Here is a 14388-nt window from a genome sequence, read left to right as displayed (position 1 = left end):
GGGGGCACCTCAGAAGAGGGCCCAGGGGAGTCCTGGCAGGATGAGGGAATGTGGCCCTCTGGGGAGAGTTTAAAGTGTTACCTCCCCTCCGCTACCCGAGACCCATGTTTCCAGGGTGTGCGAGGAGGCAGCATGCTCAGAGGTAGGCGTTGCTTCCCTGGGGCTAAGGCCTGTGATCTTAAAGTTCTGTTTCCATCATTTGGACCCTTTCCGGGTGGCGCTGCACGACTAGCTGGATCACCTGCCCCTACGCCTTGGGAGGGCTGGGCTGCCCCCCACCCTTACCGCTGTCGGCTCTACAGTTCAGAGTCCAGTGTCCTCATTCTCAAAGAGGTGACCATGTGCCAGCATACGGAGGGCCACGGCTACACTAGCACTTGAGTTACTCTGGCTGTTGGCCGCCTGGCCGTGGCCTGACACCTCTGATGGAGCGCATGCCTGCAGTGCCCCATAATTACGGTGGCTGTGTGCAAACTGCATTATATTTGGCTCCCCCCACACACGAAGCTCTTGTCTCCACGGAGCTCTCCCTCCCCATGTGTCACGTGGCCCGGCATCTCCATCCCCTCCTCCGAGTATCTGCCAGGCCAGTCCCAGCGGGGGGTGATTTGGGTTGCTTCCAGTTTTCTGGGTTATAAATAGCACTGCTATGCATGTCTTTATTACAAATCCTTCTTTCCTCCAAAACCCTGAATAACTGGTGCCCAGCGAGTGCATCCTTCCAAACCCTCCTTGCTTCCCGGAGCGTCCCACCTGTGCCGCGTAGACCCTCGCTATGGACGGTCGCCTGGCAAGTGATCAAAAAGGCACCAGGGGCAGGAATGCAGCCTCTTCCAGGTTCATGGGCATAAACAAACCAAGCAAAAACTAAAGGAAGGAGCACCCAGTATTTCCTGATGTTTTAGTCCTTTAAATTTAGAACGAGCTCCTCGTGCACCTGGGCAGAGGCTGTCAGGTGCCCTGGGCCCTGGTCATTTCCTGGTCAGGGCTGTTGGGTTTGTTTGCTTACCTTTTTTTTTTTTTTTCATATTCTCATTGATTTTTAAAAATAGTACAAATATAATAAGTGAAAACATTCTTATTGTGCAAAGTTCATCATAGTTTTTGCATTTCTTCTATGGTATTTTACTTTTTTTTTGAGTCTCTATGAGTCATTTGTATTTTCCTAGAAAATTTTCCATTTCAACTATGTTTTTCCATTTATTGGTGAAGTTCTGTGCATAGTGTCCTTTTGTAACCTTTATGTCTTTATTTCATTTTTGTCCCCCATTTTTACCTTTTTGGACTTATTTTTGTTATAGACCAGACATCAAAAATTTGTCTATTTTACTATGAAAAAATTTTTCAAAGATCCAGCTTTTGGTATTACTGGTTAGTTTTACTATTGGTTGTTTTTTATTTCACTAGTTTCTGTTTGGCATTATCAAACTCCTCCCTTTACCTTTCTTGAGGTTGTCATTCTTTTCCAGTGTCTTTGGCTGTAAATCTTAGTTTATTCTCAATCTCGCTGGTTTTCTAGTAAGTCAAGCTGGTTTATCTCCTCTGAACACTGCTCGGCTGCATCTCACAGCATGTGAGGCATGGTGGTCACTTGTGTCCATTTATAAGTTTCATTTTTGTAGTTTCTGTAGTTTATAATTTAAATTTCCTGCTGAGTGGATGTAATTGGCTTCCTGTAGTTATTTATTTTTGAGACCCTCCTTTGTCTGCTGATACTTGGTCAATCACTGGGACTGTTCCATGTGACTAGAAGAACATGGATTCTCCACACGTGATACCAACATTTTGTGTAATTTTATGGTTACCAAAGAGGAAAGGGGGGACAGATAAATTAGGAGTTTGGGATTAACATAAACACACTATTGTATATATAATAGATAACCAACAAGGACCTATACTGTATAGCACAGAGAACTATGCTCAATATTTTGTAATAAGCTATAAGGGAAAAAAATCTGAAAAAATACATACATACATATACATATCTACATAATATATATCTGTATATATATATATAACTAAATCACTTTGCTGTACACCTGAAACTAATACAATATTGTAAATCAACTATACTTCAATAAAAATAATCAATCAATACTATTATAAAGCTAAAAAAATTTAGGGGTAATTTACATACATAATAACATGTCACGCATGTAAATTACATTCACATAAAAATGTACTGATTTTAAGTGTACAGTTTGCTACATTTTTGACAATGTATACACTTGTGTAATCACAAAGAAATACAGACCATTTCTACCACCCCAGGAACTTCCCTCGGGCTGCTGGGAGTCAATCCCCACATTGCCTGAGCAGTGCAGCTGCTTTTCTGATTTTTATAACCATGGATTAGTTCTAGAATTTTGTAGAAATTGTATCCTGCAGTATGTGTTCTTTGTGTCTGGCTTCTCTTGTTCAACTTTAGTTCCAAGAGATTCACCCATGTTGTCAAGTGTATCAGTAGTTCTTCTTATTTACATACACTGATTTGTTTACCTGCCCTCCTGTGTATGGACATTTACGTTGCTTCCAGTTTCAGCTACTATGAATAGAGCTGCTATAAACATTGCTGTACAGATTTCTTTTGACATACATTTTTTTTTCTTTTGCGTAAATACCTACGAGTGGAATTAGTGGGTCATAGGGAAGGTATTTGTTTAGCTTCGTAAGAAACTGCCAAACAGTTCTCCAAAGTGGCTGTCTCTAATTTCTGCACATTTTCTTTTATAGTGCTTTGCATCTGTTAACAATAGTAAATCCTAACAGCTATTAGGTATTAGCTCCTGTCACAAAGCAGAGGCTCCTAATTGGGATCAGAATTAGATCCCTGAGCTGGTGTGTACTCAGGCCCCCGCTCTTTCTGTAGCAGTGGGCTCTGCAGACACTGGCTCCTTAGGACTGACACCTGGAGAATTGGTGGGCTATGCTCACGGGTAAGGTGGCAGAGACCACCTCTTGTCCCCCCTCCAAGATGCCTTCTCCCCTCTTCTTCAGTGATGGATCCCCACATTTTAACTGGGTCAAGACCTTTTCCCCAGCATCCTTTGCAGCTAAGTGAAGTCATGTGATAGATTCTGCCAACGGGTCATCATGGGGAGGGTCATGTGGCCAAAGCTGACAAGGGCACTCTGTCCATCCTCCCTTTTGCTATCTGGACACTAGGAACACGGATTTGATGGTTGGGTCTCCATGTTGGGGTGCCAGGAAGAGGGCCTGCCCCTAGTGGTGGAGGAGAGCTGTAGGCAGCTGGGTCCTTGAAGGCTACATGGAGCCAAGCAGCCATGACCGTGACCACCAGGGGTGCCACCTCTGGGTGCCTGGGGAGAAGGGAACAAACGTCTGTTTCAAGTCAGCCCCTAGCTGTTGTACACAGGTCCTCTGTATTGGTGCTGGGGACCCCAGGCCTGTAGCCACTTCAGCATACCCTTCACGTATGTGGGTGGAGGGCGAGCAGGTAAGCACAGGAGGGACCTGAGTGCAGGGTTTCCTGACTCATGTCAGGAGGCAGTTTCCATATGACAAGTCCCTGGTGTCCATGGCGAGGGAAATATGAGCTGGGCATGGCTCCCTGGCCCCTCATGGCCATTTGGGACCCTGGTGTCATGCTGCCTGCCCCCGCTGGCCTGAGCAGCCCTGGTTGATGGAGACGCCTGTGTGAGCATGTGGGAGGGAGCACCGGCCAGCCAGAGGCCTGGGAGTGGGCTCAGCAGGGGTCCCTGCACCCTGAGAGAGTGAATCTCCCAGACAGACCATGCTGTCCACCTTGTGCTTGGATGCCTGGTGAGAAAGAAGGAGGTCTGAAGGGTTTGTGCCCTCATGTCCATGGGCTGAGCCCTTGGACAGGCCAGGGGACGCTGCCCGTGTCCTACTGGTTAGCTTTATTACTCTGCTTGTTAGTCATTCAGGTGGCTAAGACTCCCTTGGAGGACTCAGGTACCAAGCAGAATGTGCAGATGAAGAAATGACAGATGTGGTGGTGCCTTTGCAGGCACTCTCTCCTCCGTCTTTTTCATTCCTTAAACACACCAGCTGGTTCTGGCCACAGGGCCGTTGCACGGCTGCTTTTTCTGCCTGAGATGCCCTTTCCCCCTATCCTAGTGTCTCTCTGCCATTCAGATCTCAGCTTAAATGATGTCACCTCCTCAGAGAGGACTTTCCTGGGCACCCACTCTGAAGTTGTCACCCTGTCACCCTCTTTGCTTTAAATCTTTGTAGAGCAAATATCACTACCCAATGTTTTCTTGTTTGTTTCTTGTTGGTATTGGGTGTAAGCCCTGTGAAGGTGTCAACCTTGCCCATCTTGTTCCCTGGTGTGACACAGTGCCTGGGCAGAGCTGGACACAGCTGGCACACACTAACTGCACGCATAAGGCCAGTAGTCACCCTTGAGCAGAGTGTAGTGATTAAAGGCACCAACTATAAAGTCAGGCGACTTTGGAAGCCAGTACTGATTTTTGCCATAGATTAGCTGTGTGATCTGAGCCCAGTTACAGATCTGTGCCTTGGTTTCCTCATTTGTAAAAGGAGGCTAATGATGGTTCCTATCTTGCAAGGTTGCTATAAGTTTATATGAAGTGGTGGGTGTTGGACCTTTAGAAGAGTTTCCATAGTGTAGTGGGTACATTGTAACTTGTAGCTATGGCCTTCATCATCATCATCACCACCACCATCACCACCATAATTACCACTATCACCACCACCATCACCGTAATCACCACCACCATCACCATCATTACTACCATCACCATCATCACCATCATTATCACAATTACCACCATCACCACCATCACCACCATCATCACCACCATCACCACCACCATCACCACCATCATTACCACCATCACCACCACCATCACCATCACCACCATCATCACCATCATCACTATCATTACCACCACCATCACCACCATTACCACCATCACCATCATTACCGCCACCACCACCACCATCACCACCATCATTCATCATCACTACTATTGCCTCCATCACCATCACCACCATCATCACCATCATCATCACCATCACCAACATCACCACCATCATTGTCACCATCGCCACCATCACTACTACCATCACCATCCCCACCACTATCATCATCATTATCATCAGCATCACCATCATCACCATCCCCACCACTATCATCATCATCAGCATCACCATCATCACCATCCCCACCACTATCATCATCATCAGCATCACCATCATCACCATCCCCACCACTATCATCATTACTATCACCATCACCATCATCACCATCCCCACCACTGCTACCATCATCTCCCCACATGCCTGCCATAGTGTCCTGCGTGGGCTGCCATGTCAGGGCCAGGTGATTGGAGATTGATGAACTAGGGTCTTCCTGCTCTGGGGTACGGCAGCCTGCTCTTCCAGGCAGATGGCTAGGACTGGGAGAGGTGGTGGCAGTGACATCTCTCCCATGACAGCAACCCCTGGAGGCAAGGGGCATAGGGGAGGCCGTGGCTTTCCTGGGAGAATGAGCCCCATGTGCAGCACTTTTGGCTCTGCAGATGTGATGCTTGCTGCCATGGTGACCGTCCTAACAATAACCTCCCAGAACTGATATTCTCCATACCCACCCCAGCTGCCACCTGGGAGAGAGAGCCCTCCTCACTGACGAAAATCAGCTAGAAAGGATAAGGTGGGAGGTGGAGATGATGTGGAGGTGCGGGTAGAAGAGGGCCCTTCCTGCAAGAGGGGTGAGAGGCCAAAGCCAGATGAGAGAGCTTCTGGGGTCTGGAACTCCAGAAAGCATCATGGCTGGTAGCCCTTCTCCCTTCCAGCTTTTCCACTCTCCTGGGGAGGAACCCTCTGGGTCTGGAGGTGGGGAATGGGTTGCCCTGTGAGTGGAGTTGAGGGGTTGGGTTATATAGGCAGGGACCCTCTGGGTCCCTTTGGTAGCTCAGTCATTCCTCACCGTGGTGCCCTGATCACCCTGCCCTCCCTGCTCTCCTCAGGGTCACTTGGTGTCGTGCCTTTAATGTTCCAGCCCAGAGGAGGGGCTGCCCTGTTGACCTCAGGAGCTAACAGGAGTAGAACGGCAGCCTCAGATCATACCCTTTTAGTGACCCTGACTTCTCACGTAGACTTGATCCTGGGCAGCCTCCCCACCCGTGGGAAGGGACCTCAAAACAGACACCCAGAATGCTGCTGTGTCCTTGCCCAGGCCTGTAGGACGCCATGCATGTGTGTGTGTGCATTGAGTGTATACGTGTGTGAGTGTGTGAGTGTGCGAGTGTATGTTTGTGTGTGTGTGCATATGTGTATGGTATATGAGTGTGAGTGTGGGTTGTGTATGTATTGTGTGTGTATGTGTATGTGTGTGAGCGTGTATTTGTGTTTGTATGTGTGTGTGTGAAAATAAAAGAGAAAAGAGGCTTAATGGGGCAGTAAGTTTTGAGTCCCAGCCACTTCTTGGCTGTGTGACATTGGGCAAGTTGCTTCACCTCTCTATCTCTCCGCTGTCCCCCCTAATAACGTGGGGATCGTATAGTATATGTCTCCTAGGACTGTTTGAGAATTAAATGAGATAACACATGTAGAATGCACTTAAGCAAATCAGTGTCTGCTGTCATGGTGACTTTAATGCCACTTGATCGTTGCGTGGCCTCACACTGGAAGCATGTGTGACCCTGTCAGCACACAGGGTCTGCTTGTAGCCTGGACACACCCTGGTTTACTGAGGGGTGCAATTTTGTTTTGTTTGTTTGCCAATTGTATTCTACTGTGTGGGACTGTCTCCTCCTTCTGCTGCAGATGGCCCAGCATGTGTGGGGAGAGGCTCCTGTGGGGCAGAACACAACCACAAGAGCAAGCCTCTGCTGGTGGGTGAGGAGCCTCCAGTCCTCCCCTGGCTGCCCCAGGAGAGGTGGGCGCCTGCCCACGAGGAGGCACCTGGGGTGCTCTGGTTCCAGCACTGAGCCCTGAAGGTGGTCTCCCCCTCTGCCCTGCCCTGCAGAGATCAAGGCCACATCCTCCACAGGGCCTCCTCTGCCCCCAGTCCGGGTCCGGCCTTTACCGAGTGTTCTTTGGTCTCCAGCTCTCTCTTGGGTGCAAGCTGGGTCTGCAGAACCACCCAGCACAGGGACTGGTCACCACCTTGTCTGCTCACCTGCCTGACAGCCGTGGGCCAAAGGCATCCTGGCTGGGGCGGGCCCTGGGGCCATCCCCACCGCCCACTCCTGCCTTGGAATCCCTGCATTAGATCTTTTATCCAGGAAATATTTATTGTGGCTTCTGGGGCCAGCCCCGCGCTGGCCACCAAGGTGAGAGAGATGGGCAGGACAGGCCCAGACCCTCTGCCTGGGGAGCCCACGGTGCAGCAAGTGGCACCTGTCAGGGCCCGCTGAACCACCCAAATCTGGAGCTGGCTGCTGGAAACTTCATTTCCTCAGGGCCTCCCCAGGACGGACCCTGGCCCTTTCCTCTCTGAGGAGCATGGGGCTGCTGAGCCCAGTGGGTTGTCTTCACTGGATCTGAAGTCCCGGTTCTGGATGGCAGCCTAGGTGTGGCCCTGGGAGAGGCTCTTCTGTGGGAAACGGGGTCGGCCCAGCCTCTCCTGCCCCCCATCCCCCACCCCGCTCGCTCCTCCTCCTCTCCTGGGCCACTTTCAAGATGGACCCGCTTCTTCCAGGCCCGAGCTGGGAGCAGGCAGGTGGACTAGGCCTGGGAGAGGGAAAATGTGTGCCCCTACCTGGGCAGGGGGGCTGAGAGCTCTCAGGACCCCAAGATGCAGACGGAGCAGCCACTGTTTCCCTGATTCAAGGACACTCTGCCCCAACTGGCAATGTTTGTTCCTGGGACCTCTGTTCCAGACACCCCAGTGTCGAGTGCTAGGAGGAGGGAGGGAGGGAGGGAGGGGCTAGGGCCATGGGGGAGGGGGTAGCCTTCACCCTTTCATCTCCCACTCCCAGTGTCCCCAGTGTGCAGGCCTGGTCTGGGAGCCTCCTGGGCAGCTCTGCCAGGGGGCTGCACTGTGCGGTGTGTGGAGTGGTGGAGACCCGGGCAGGAGGGGTCCTGTAGCATCTCCTCCTGGGGGTGTGAGGAATGAGTCTGTGGAGGGAGGACTCCCCCCTCCCCCATGTGCACCTGAGGCCCCTCCTGAGGTCCAGGTCAAGGCTGGCCTTCAGGGGAGAGAGGGGGCTGGGTTCACTGTGTGCAGTCTCGTGTGTGTGTGTGTGTGTGTGTGTGTGTGTGTGTGTGTGTGTGTGTGTGTGTGTGTGTGTGTGTGTGTGTGTGTGTGTGTGTGTGTGTGTGTGTGTGTGGCGTGCAGGGAGTCGCCAGGAGGCAGCGGAGAAGCAGGCTCAGGGAGCCAGCGGTTCCCTGTGTGCTTGGCCCCAGGCGCATGGCCGCGGGTGCTGGTGCCAGCGCAGCATGTGCAGGGCCGGGGCACGGGTGCGAATTCTGGGAGCAGGAGTGGGTGCGAGAGCGTGTGCAGGGCGCGGGCGCTGCTGTAGGTGCAGGGCTCAGGTGCGTGTGCGGGTGCGAGTGTAGGGCGCGATTGCGGGCGCGGGGAGCGTGCAGGGGGCGGCGGGCGGGGCGGGCGCGGCGGCGGCGCTGACAGCGTCGCCCGCGCTCCCCGCGCGTAGGTGTGCGGCGCGCTCCTGGCGAGCACGGAGCGCGCAGATCTCGCGTGCGCTCGCCGCCCGGCGCAGCCCAGCCCGGCCCCCGCTCGGCGCCGCGAGCCGAGGTGTCGCCCGCGCCCGCTCCCGTGTCGCCGCCGTGCCCGCGAGCGGGAGCCGGAGTCGCCGCCGCCCGAGCGCAGCAGAGCGCACGCCAAGCCCGTCCGTCGCCGCCATGGCCACCACGGTGACTTGCACCCGCTTCACCGACGAGTACCAGCTCTACGAGGATATTGGCAAGTAAGAGCCGCGGCGCGTGCGGGCCGGGCCGGGGACCCCGGAGGGCGCCGCGCTCCGAGGGCCGGGACCGTGGAGACCCAGATCCTCTGCGCCGCCGGTTCCGGGTGCACTGCGGCCCCGCGCGACCCCGGCTCCTCCCGGCTCCGAGCCCGGAGCTCACGGCCCCGCGCGGCCCCGACCCTCGGGCCCCCGGGGCCCAGCCGCCGGACCTCGGCGCGCGCGGCCCTGCCGGGCCCTGTCCAACGCGACCGCCCGACCGGAGGCCCCGGCTCGAGGCGCGGGGCTCGGCGCAGCGGGGGCGGCAGCAGGTGTCCCCGGAGCGCCCGGCAGACGTGACGCATTTGGCGGCCGGAGGTCGGAGAGGAGCGGCGCGCGGGGGCGGCCGCGGGGCCTGGAGCGCGGGGGAGGGGGCGGACCTAGCCGGGAGGGTCGTCCCCGGCGCGAGCCGCGCTGTCCCCACCCCCAACAAGCGGCTGGGCGCGGGGGCGGCGGGACTTGCTCTGCGCCTGCTTCTCCGCGTGGCTCCATCCGCGCGGGGGGTGCCAGCTGCGCTCCGCGCCGCGTGGGAACAGCCTCTGCTGTGGGTGCCCAGGGGAATCGGGGTTCTGGAGGATTTTCCCCCAGATCCTTCTGGAAAGAGGAGTCTGGAGAGCTGGGGGCTGAGGTCAGGGAGCTTGGATCAGGTCACCGGGGTGAAGATGTGGGGGTGAGGTGGGAGCCTGATGGGCTTCAGGGTCATGGAGGCAGGTGGGGGCTGGATTCTGGAGAGTTGTTTGCGGGGAGGTGACGGGAGGGACTTTGAAAGCTCGTTTCAGGTAGGGCCTCACCGGGGAACAGGTGGCTCTTGGGCTTTGCTCGCCAGCAGGAGCCGTGTAGGGCCCTAGACCTGCCTCTGCCGCCGGGCTTTACCCCGAAGCAGGTCGGCAGCTCCTCTCTGGCCTGCGGCTCTCCACTCTGTGCATCAGCGGGGGGCTGCACCTGGCGTCTCTACGTCCGGCTCCAGAACTCCTGAAGCCCTGGCTCCAGCCCGGCGCGGCCAGAGCCCCGTCCTCCTCCAGCCCACCCCGTGGAAGTGGCTCTGGCGAGGTTCCCTCTTACGCATCCAGCGGCAGATCTTTTTTTTTTTCCCTTTTATTAAGAAACGTCTGTGGTGTTACCTTGTGTTGGCGAGGGATGCTGATCACTGATCATTGTGGGCGTGAGCTGGGAGGAGTGCGGGGGTGTGTGAATTCCCCAATCCTCCCTGCACGTGGGGGACGATGCCAGTTAGGCCTGAGGGGTGCTGAGGGAGTGGGGTGGAGTGGAGAAAGCCCGTGGCAGGGGGCGGGCAAGGCTGGGCCTTGGGGACCCCAAAATTCCCTTCCCTCAGGTAGGGGCTGGTTAAGTGCCTGTCCCCAAGGCAGGGGGACCTGGAGAGCAGAGAAGAGATCCAGCACACGAACTGTGTGCATCCCGGAGGCCCTGAGGAGGCTTCCGGGGCATGTCTGGGAGCAGGTCTGTGAGGACAGGGCGACGGGCTGTTGGTCCTCGGGTGGGAGCAGGTGGTTGTCCGAGGCAGAGGGCGGCAGTGGGGGGAAGGTTACCCCGTTCTAGGAGACCTTCTTGTCGTTTCTCTGCCTGTGCCCACGCCCTCCCACCAGGCGCCCCCGGGCCCTTCGGCAGAAAGGCCTCTTCCCGTCCACCCCGTCTCCTCAACCTGAAGCTGGCTCTGCTGACCTCTCCTTCACTTTTCTGTGAACCTCCCTGGGCCAGCGGCCCTGTAGGGTGGTCAGACCAACCTCGGGCCTCCGGTTCCAGCAGCAGCGACTGGTTATTCTCGTCGCTGCCGTCGACACCCACACTGGGGGATGGAGGTCCTTGGCGCTGCCCTCGGGGAGGCCGGGAGGGGTGGCGGACCCTGCAGTGGAGGCCAGGCTCCTCGGGAAGGGAGCTGGGGACCTGGGGTGGGAGTGGGTGAGGAAGCCTAGCTGTCGAGGGGCCCCAGGGGCCTGGGAGAGGAGGGGAAGACATCCCACCAGCTGGGCCAGCCCAGCACCCCTTGGCGGGGCCCCCAGGCACCAGGCCCAGTGCGAGATGCCCAGGGGCCTGTCACAGCCCTGCTGGGGCGTCCCGGGGTGGGTGAGGAGGCTGGGCCAGTGCAGGGTGAGCTGCAGCGGGGCAGGTGGTCAGGAGGGAGGGTCGGGCACTCAGGCCAGCGTCTCCGCCCAGGGCTGAGGTCCGCAGTGGCCATGTCGGTGGTTGTTGACAGCGCCTGGCTGGCCTGAGGCACAGTTGGTGTTGCTTCCCAGCCCAGGTGGATGCGTCCAAGTTTATTTAAAGCTGCAGCCCCTGGCACCAGTCAGGCAACACTAAACTCCCTGCCCGGGAAGGGCCGGGCCACAGGCCCACAGCTGCTCTCATGACGCGGTCACTGGCCTCTCCCTTGCCTGCCCTGTCCCCTTCTCCACCTGTCCCACCCTTGCCACTGCTGTCTCTGCGCGGGATTGTTCCCTGGGGACCCGGGCATCGGGTCTGAGGGCCAGGAGAAGCTCTTTTCTGGGGCTCTGCCCTTCCTTGCCCAGCAAGGGCAGGGCTCCCCGACACCAGCCTGGAGGCCTAAGTCCTGGGTCAAGAGTCACCTTGAGCCCCGAACAGTCACAGGTCAGGGCGGTGAAGCCCTCGGCCCGACACGGACCGGCCAGCAACATGGTTTAAAATGTTTCCATATTGGATAGATTTTTTTTAATGGAAAAAAACTTCCAGGAGTAATAAAACAAACACTTGTGTCTCTTCTACCCGGAATTGGAAACTGTTCCTCTTTTGTCATTTTGGCCTTAAGTCCTTTATTTTAAATTGTAAGAAGTAAAGCGTTACAAAGAAATGTTAAGTAACCATTCTCCTCCAAACCGACTGTCATGCATTTGGAATTTATCCTGCCAGACTCTTTTTGCTTCATTTACGCACAGATAGAAGGATCCCAACTAATATATAGGATTCTTTGGTGTGTTTTCTTCAAACTTTACATAAAAATTTGGGAACTTGCTTTTCCACTCAGCTTAGTCTTCTGGGCGTCTGTGCATGGGGACACATTCTGACCTTTCGCTGCTGCTTGTGTGTAGTGACCGTAGTATCTGTAGTACGTCACGCTCCCTTCCCCATGGCAGTCTCGGTGTTCCCAGTGTTTCTCTCTTCCACTCCCGCAGCGGGTTTGCTGGCGCGCAGGTGTGAGGGTTTCTCTAGGGTTTGTCCCCCGTGGTGGGGTTGCCAGCGGGGGTCCGGGTGTTCTCTGCGGCTGCCCTGGGCCCCCTCCCTCCGGCCCCCTCCCCGGGCTAGGTGCCAACCTGATTTGTTGGGCTGTTTGTTGGGTAGGAAGCAGTCTTGCATTTTGTATTCAGGCCCCCGAAGCTTCCACTTTGGGGAGTCATCCCCTTTAAAATATGAGTGGTTCCCCCCGGGGAGAAAGCATCTCCCACACGGCTTTGGATATAATTCAGGGGTTCATGGACCCCTTCCCTTGGGGGAAGGTTGTAACAACCCCTAAGGGGTGCATCACTTCGAACATTTGATTTTATTTGATTCGAGTTGCTGGGGAATCCCCCCTCCCCTCTCCCCCCATTTTATAGGCATAGAACTGCAGCTCAGGGTGGGTGGGCAACCTGCCGTGGCAGCCGGGAAGGCCCCCACCTCCAGCCCAGGGCACCCCTGTCCCTCCCAGCTTCTCCTGATCCTCAGCTAGGCCCCGAGCTGACCTTGGTATGTCCTTGGCTCCATCCAGCGTGCCCCAGTCGGGGGAGAGCAGGTCCTGTCCTGGGGTGTGACCCCTCGCTGGGAGGATCGCCGTCGGCTTTCTCGGCGTCCTCCCAACTAGCAAGCGGTCTGCTAAGTAGTTAATAGATAAACTCAGGAAATTCAGAGCAAATCGACTGTGAGCCTCCTGAGCTCCGAAGCCTGGTTGCCAGGAAAGACAGGACTCAGGTGGGGGAGGAATCACCATGTTTGCTTTCTCCGCTCTCGGGCACATTGGGTGCTTCCTGCCCCAGGGCCTTTGCCAATGCTGTTCCCTCCTCCTCTGATGGCCACACAGGTCATCCCCCTGGCTGCTCAGCGAGGTCCCCGTGCCCCCTTCCCGCCTCCTGCCCCACTCAACCTCTCCCCACTTCTGTCTTCCCCTGTCACTTGGCACCATCTGACACCAAGGTGGGGGCAGGCCCACAGTGAGGTCTCCTGCACGTGTGAGGAAGGGGTGAGTGAACCCGGTGGCCTCTGTCTCCTAGGCTGGCCCCTAGCGCTGGAGTCTGGATGCCTAATGTAGGGTATTTAGAGAAGAAGTCGCACATGTTGAGGCTGCTGTGAGATGCACATGAAGGTGAGGCTAGTTTAGTTACTATTGAACGGTATTTTTATACCATAACCTACTTTGCTGAGAGCTAAGAATATATCTTGCGCTTGCGACTTGCACTCTTTCTCTGCTGGTAACAGTTAAATGGTGCTTATTACATTAAGCTGCTTGATCTGTGAAATAGGTACCGTGATCACTCCCAGTTTGCAGAAGAGGTGCCTGAAGCTCAGAGAAGCTCCACACGGGGCCAAGGTTTGAATCCAGGCAGTTGACTCTGGAATCCATCTTCTGCTTCTCTCAGAAGCTCACGACCCTACTCCATTCTGTGTTTTTAAAATACTGTTATTCCACTGGCCGACTCATGGCCCGCTTGTGGTCTCCTCTGACCCTGGGCTCCTCAGGGCCTCACCTGTCCTTAGCAGGCTGCTCACCAAGCCTTCTTTGTGCTTTTCCAGCACAAAGGCACTGCCCTACGGTTCCTTTTTGTAAAAACGTCATTTCCTTTGGTCTTCCCTCTGTGACAACCAACACTGCCCCCATTTGAGGCCGGCAAGGCTTGAAATTTTATTTTATTGATTAAACAGACAACAAGGATAGTATCTTATAAAGAAAAACCAATACATAAGTATGTGCAGTAAATGTGACTCTTCCACACTCAAGTTTCCTCATCCTCCAGAGGAACCTGGCCTATTTTAATGTCAGTATAAGGATATATGTGTGTGTATATAGACGCAGGTATGTATACTCACACATATACACGTCACACATATGTATGGTTTTAAAAACACGGATGCAGTCGCCATATATGTGATTCTGCAATTCATTTGCCTCTAACACTTTTTCATGATGATCTCTCCATGTCAGAGGGACTTTTCTTACAGCTAAGTGCCTGCCAGTTCTCTTAGAAACAGAGATGGGTGTATATGTAGTGGCCATATTTTTAAAACCAAAAATGGGGCCCCCTTCTCTGACAAGCATGACTGAAGGAAGAGAGGATGCTGTGTTTGAAATTGGGGCTCCCAGGGTTATCAGGAATGCATGATCGTAGTGGATGAAGGAACACTTTTGTTCTTGGTGGGGCCCGGGTGTGGGACGCAGGGGTCTTGTTCAAAAAGAAGCCAAGAACGTATTCCTCTCCTTTTTTTTTTAAATTTGGGGGATCCCCCAAGAGCCTAGGGGAGAGAGATG

The 14388-nt window shown here is 54.8% G+C and overlaps 1 protein-coding gene across 1 annotated transcript in view; it reads left to right on the top strand.

The window, feature by feature from the left end:
- The first annotated feature begins 8777 nt into the window (after positions 1-8777).
- Positions 8778-14388, top strand: part of CAMK2B (calcium/calmodulin dependent protein kinase II beta) — a 93681-nt gene continuing 88070 nt past the window's right edge. The window contains exon 1 of the mRNA XM_081244256.1: positions 8778-8882. Coding sequence (XP_081100382.1) covers positions 8818-8882 — 65 coding nt within the window. The 5' untranslated portion in view covers positions 8778-8817. The remainder of the gene's footprint in view (positions 8883-14388) is intronic.

Source organism: Mesoplodon bidens, assembly GCF_964165515.1.
Source record: "Mesoplodon bidens genome assembly, chromosome: 9".
NCBI classification, from domain to species: domain Eukaryota; kingdom Metazoa; phylum Chordata; class Mammalia; order Artiodactyla; family Ziphiidae; genus Mesoplodon; species Mesoplodon bidens.
The sequence above is the reverse complement of the archived record's forward strand: the minus strand, read 5'-3'. Positions and strand labels throughout refer to the sequence as shown.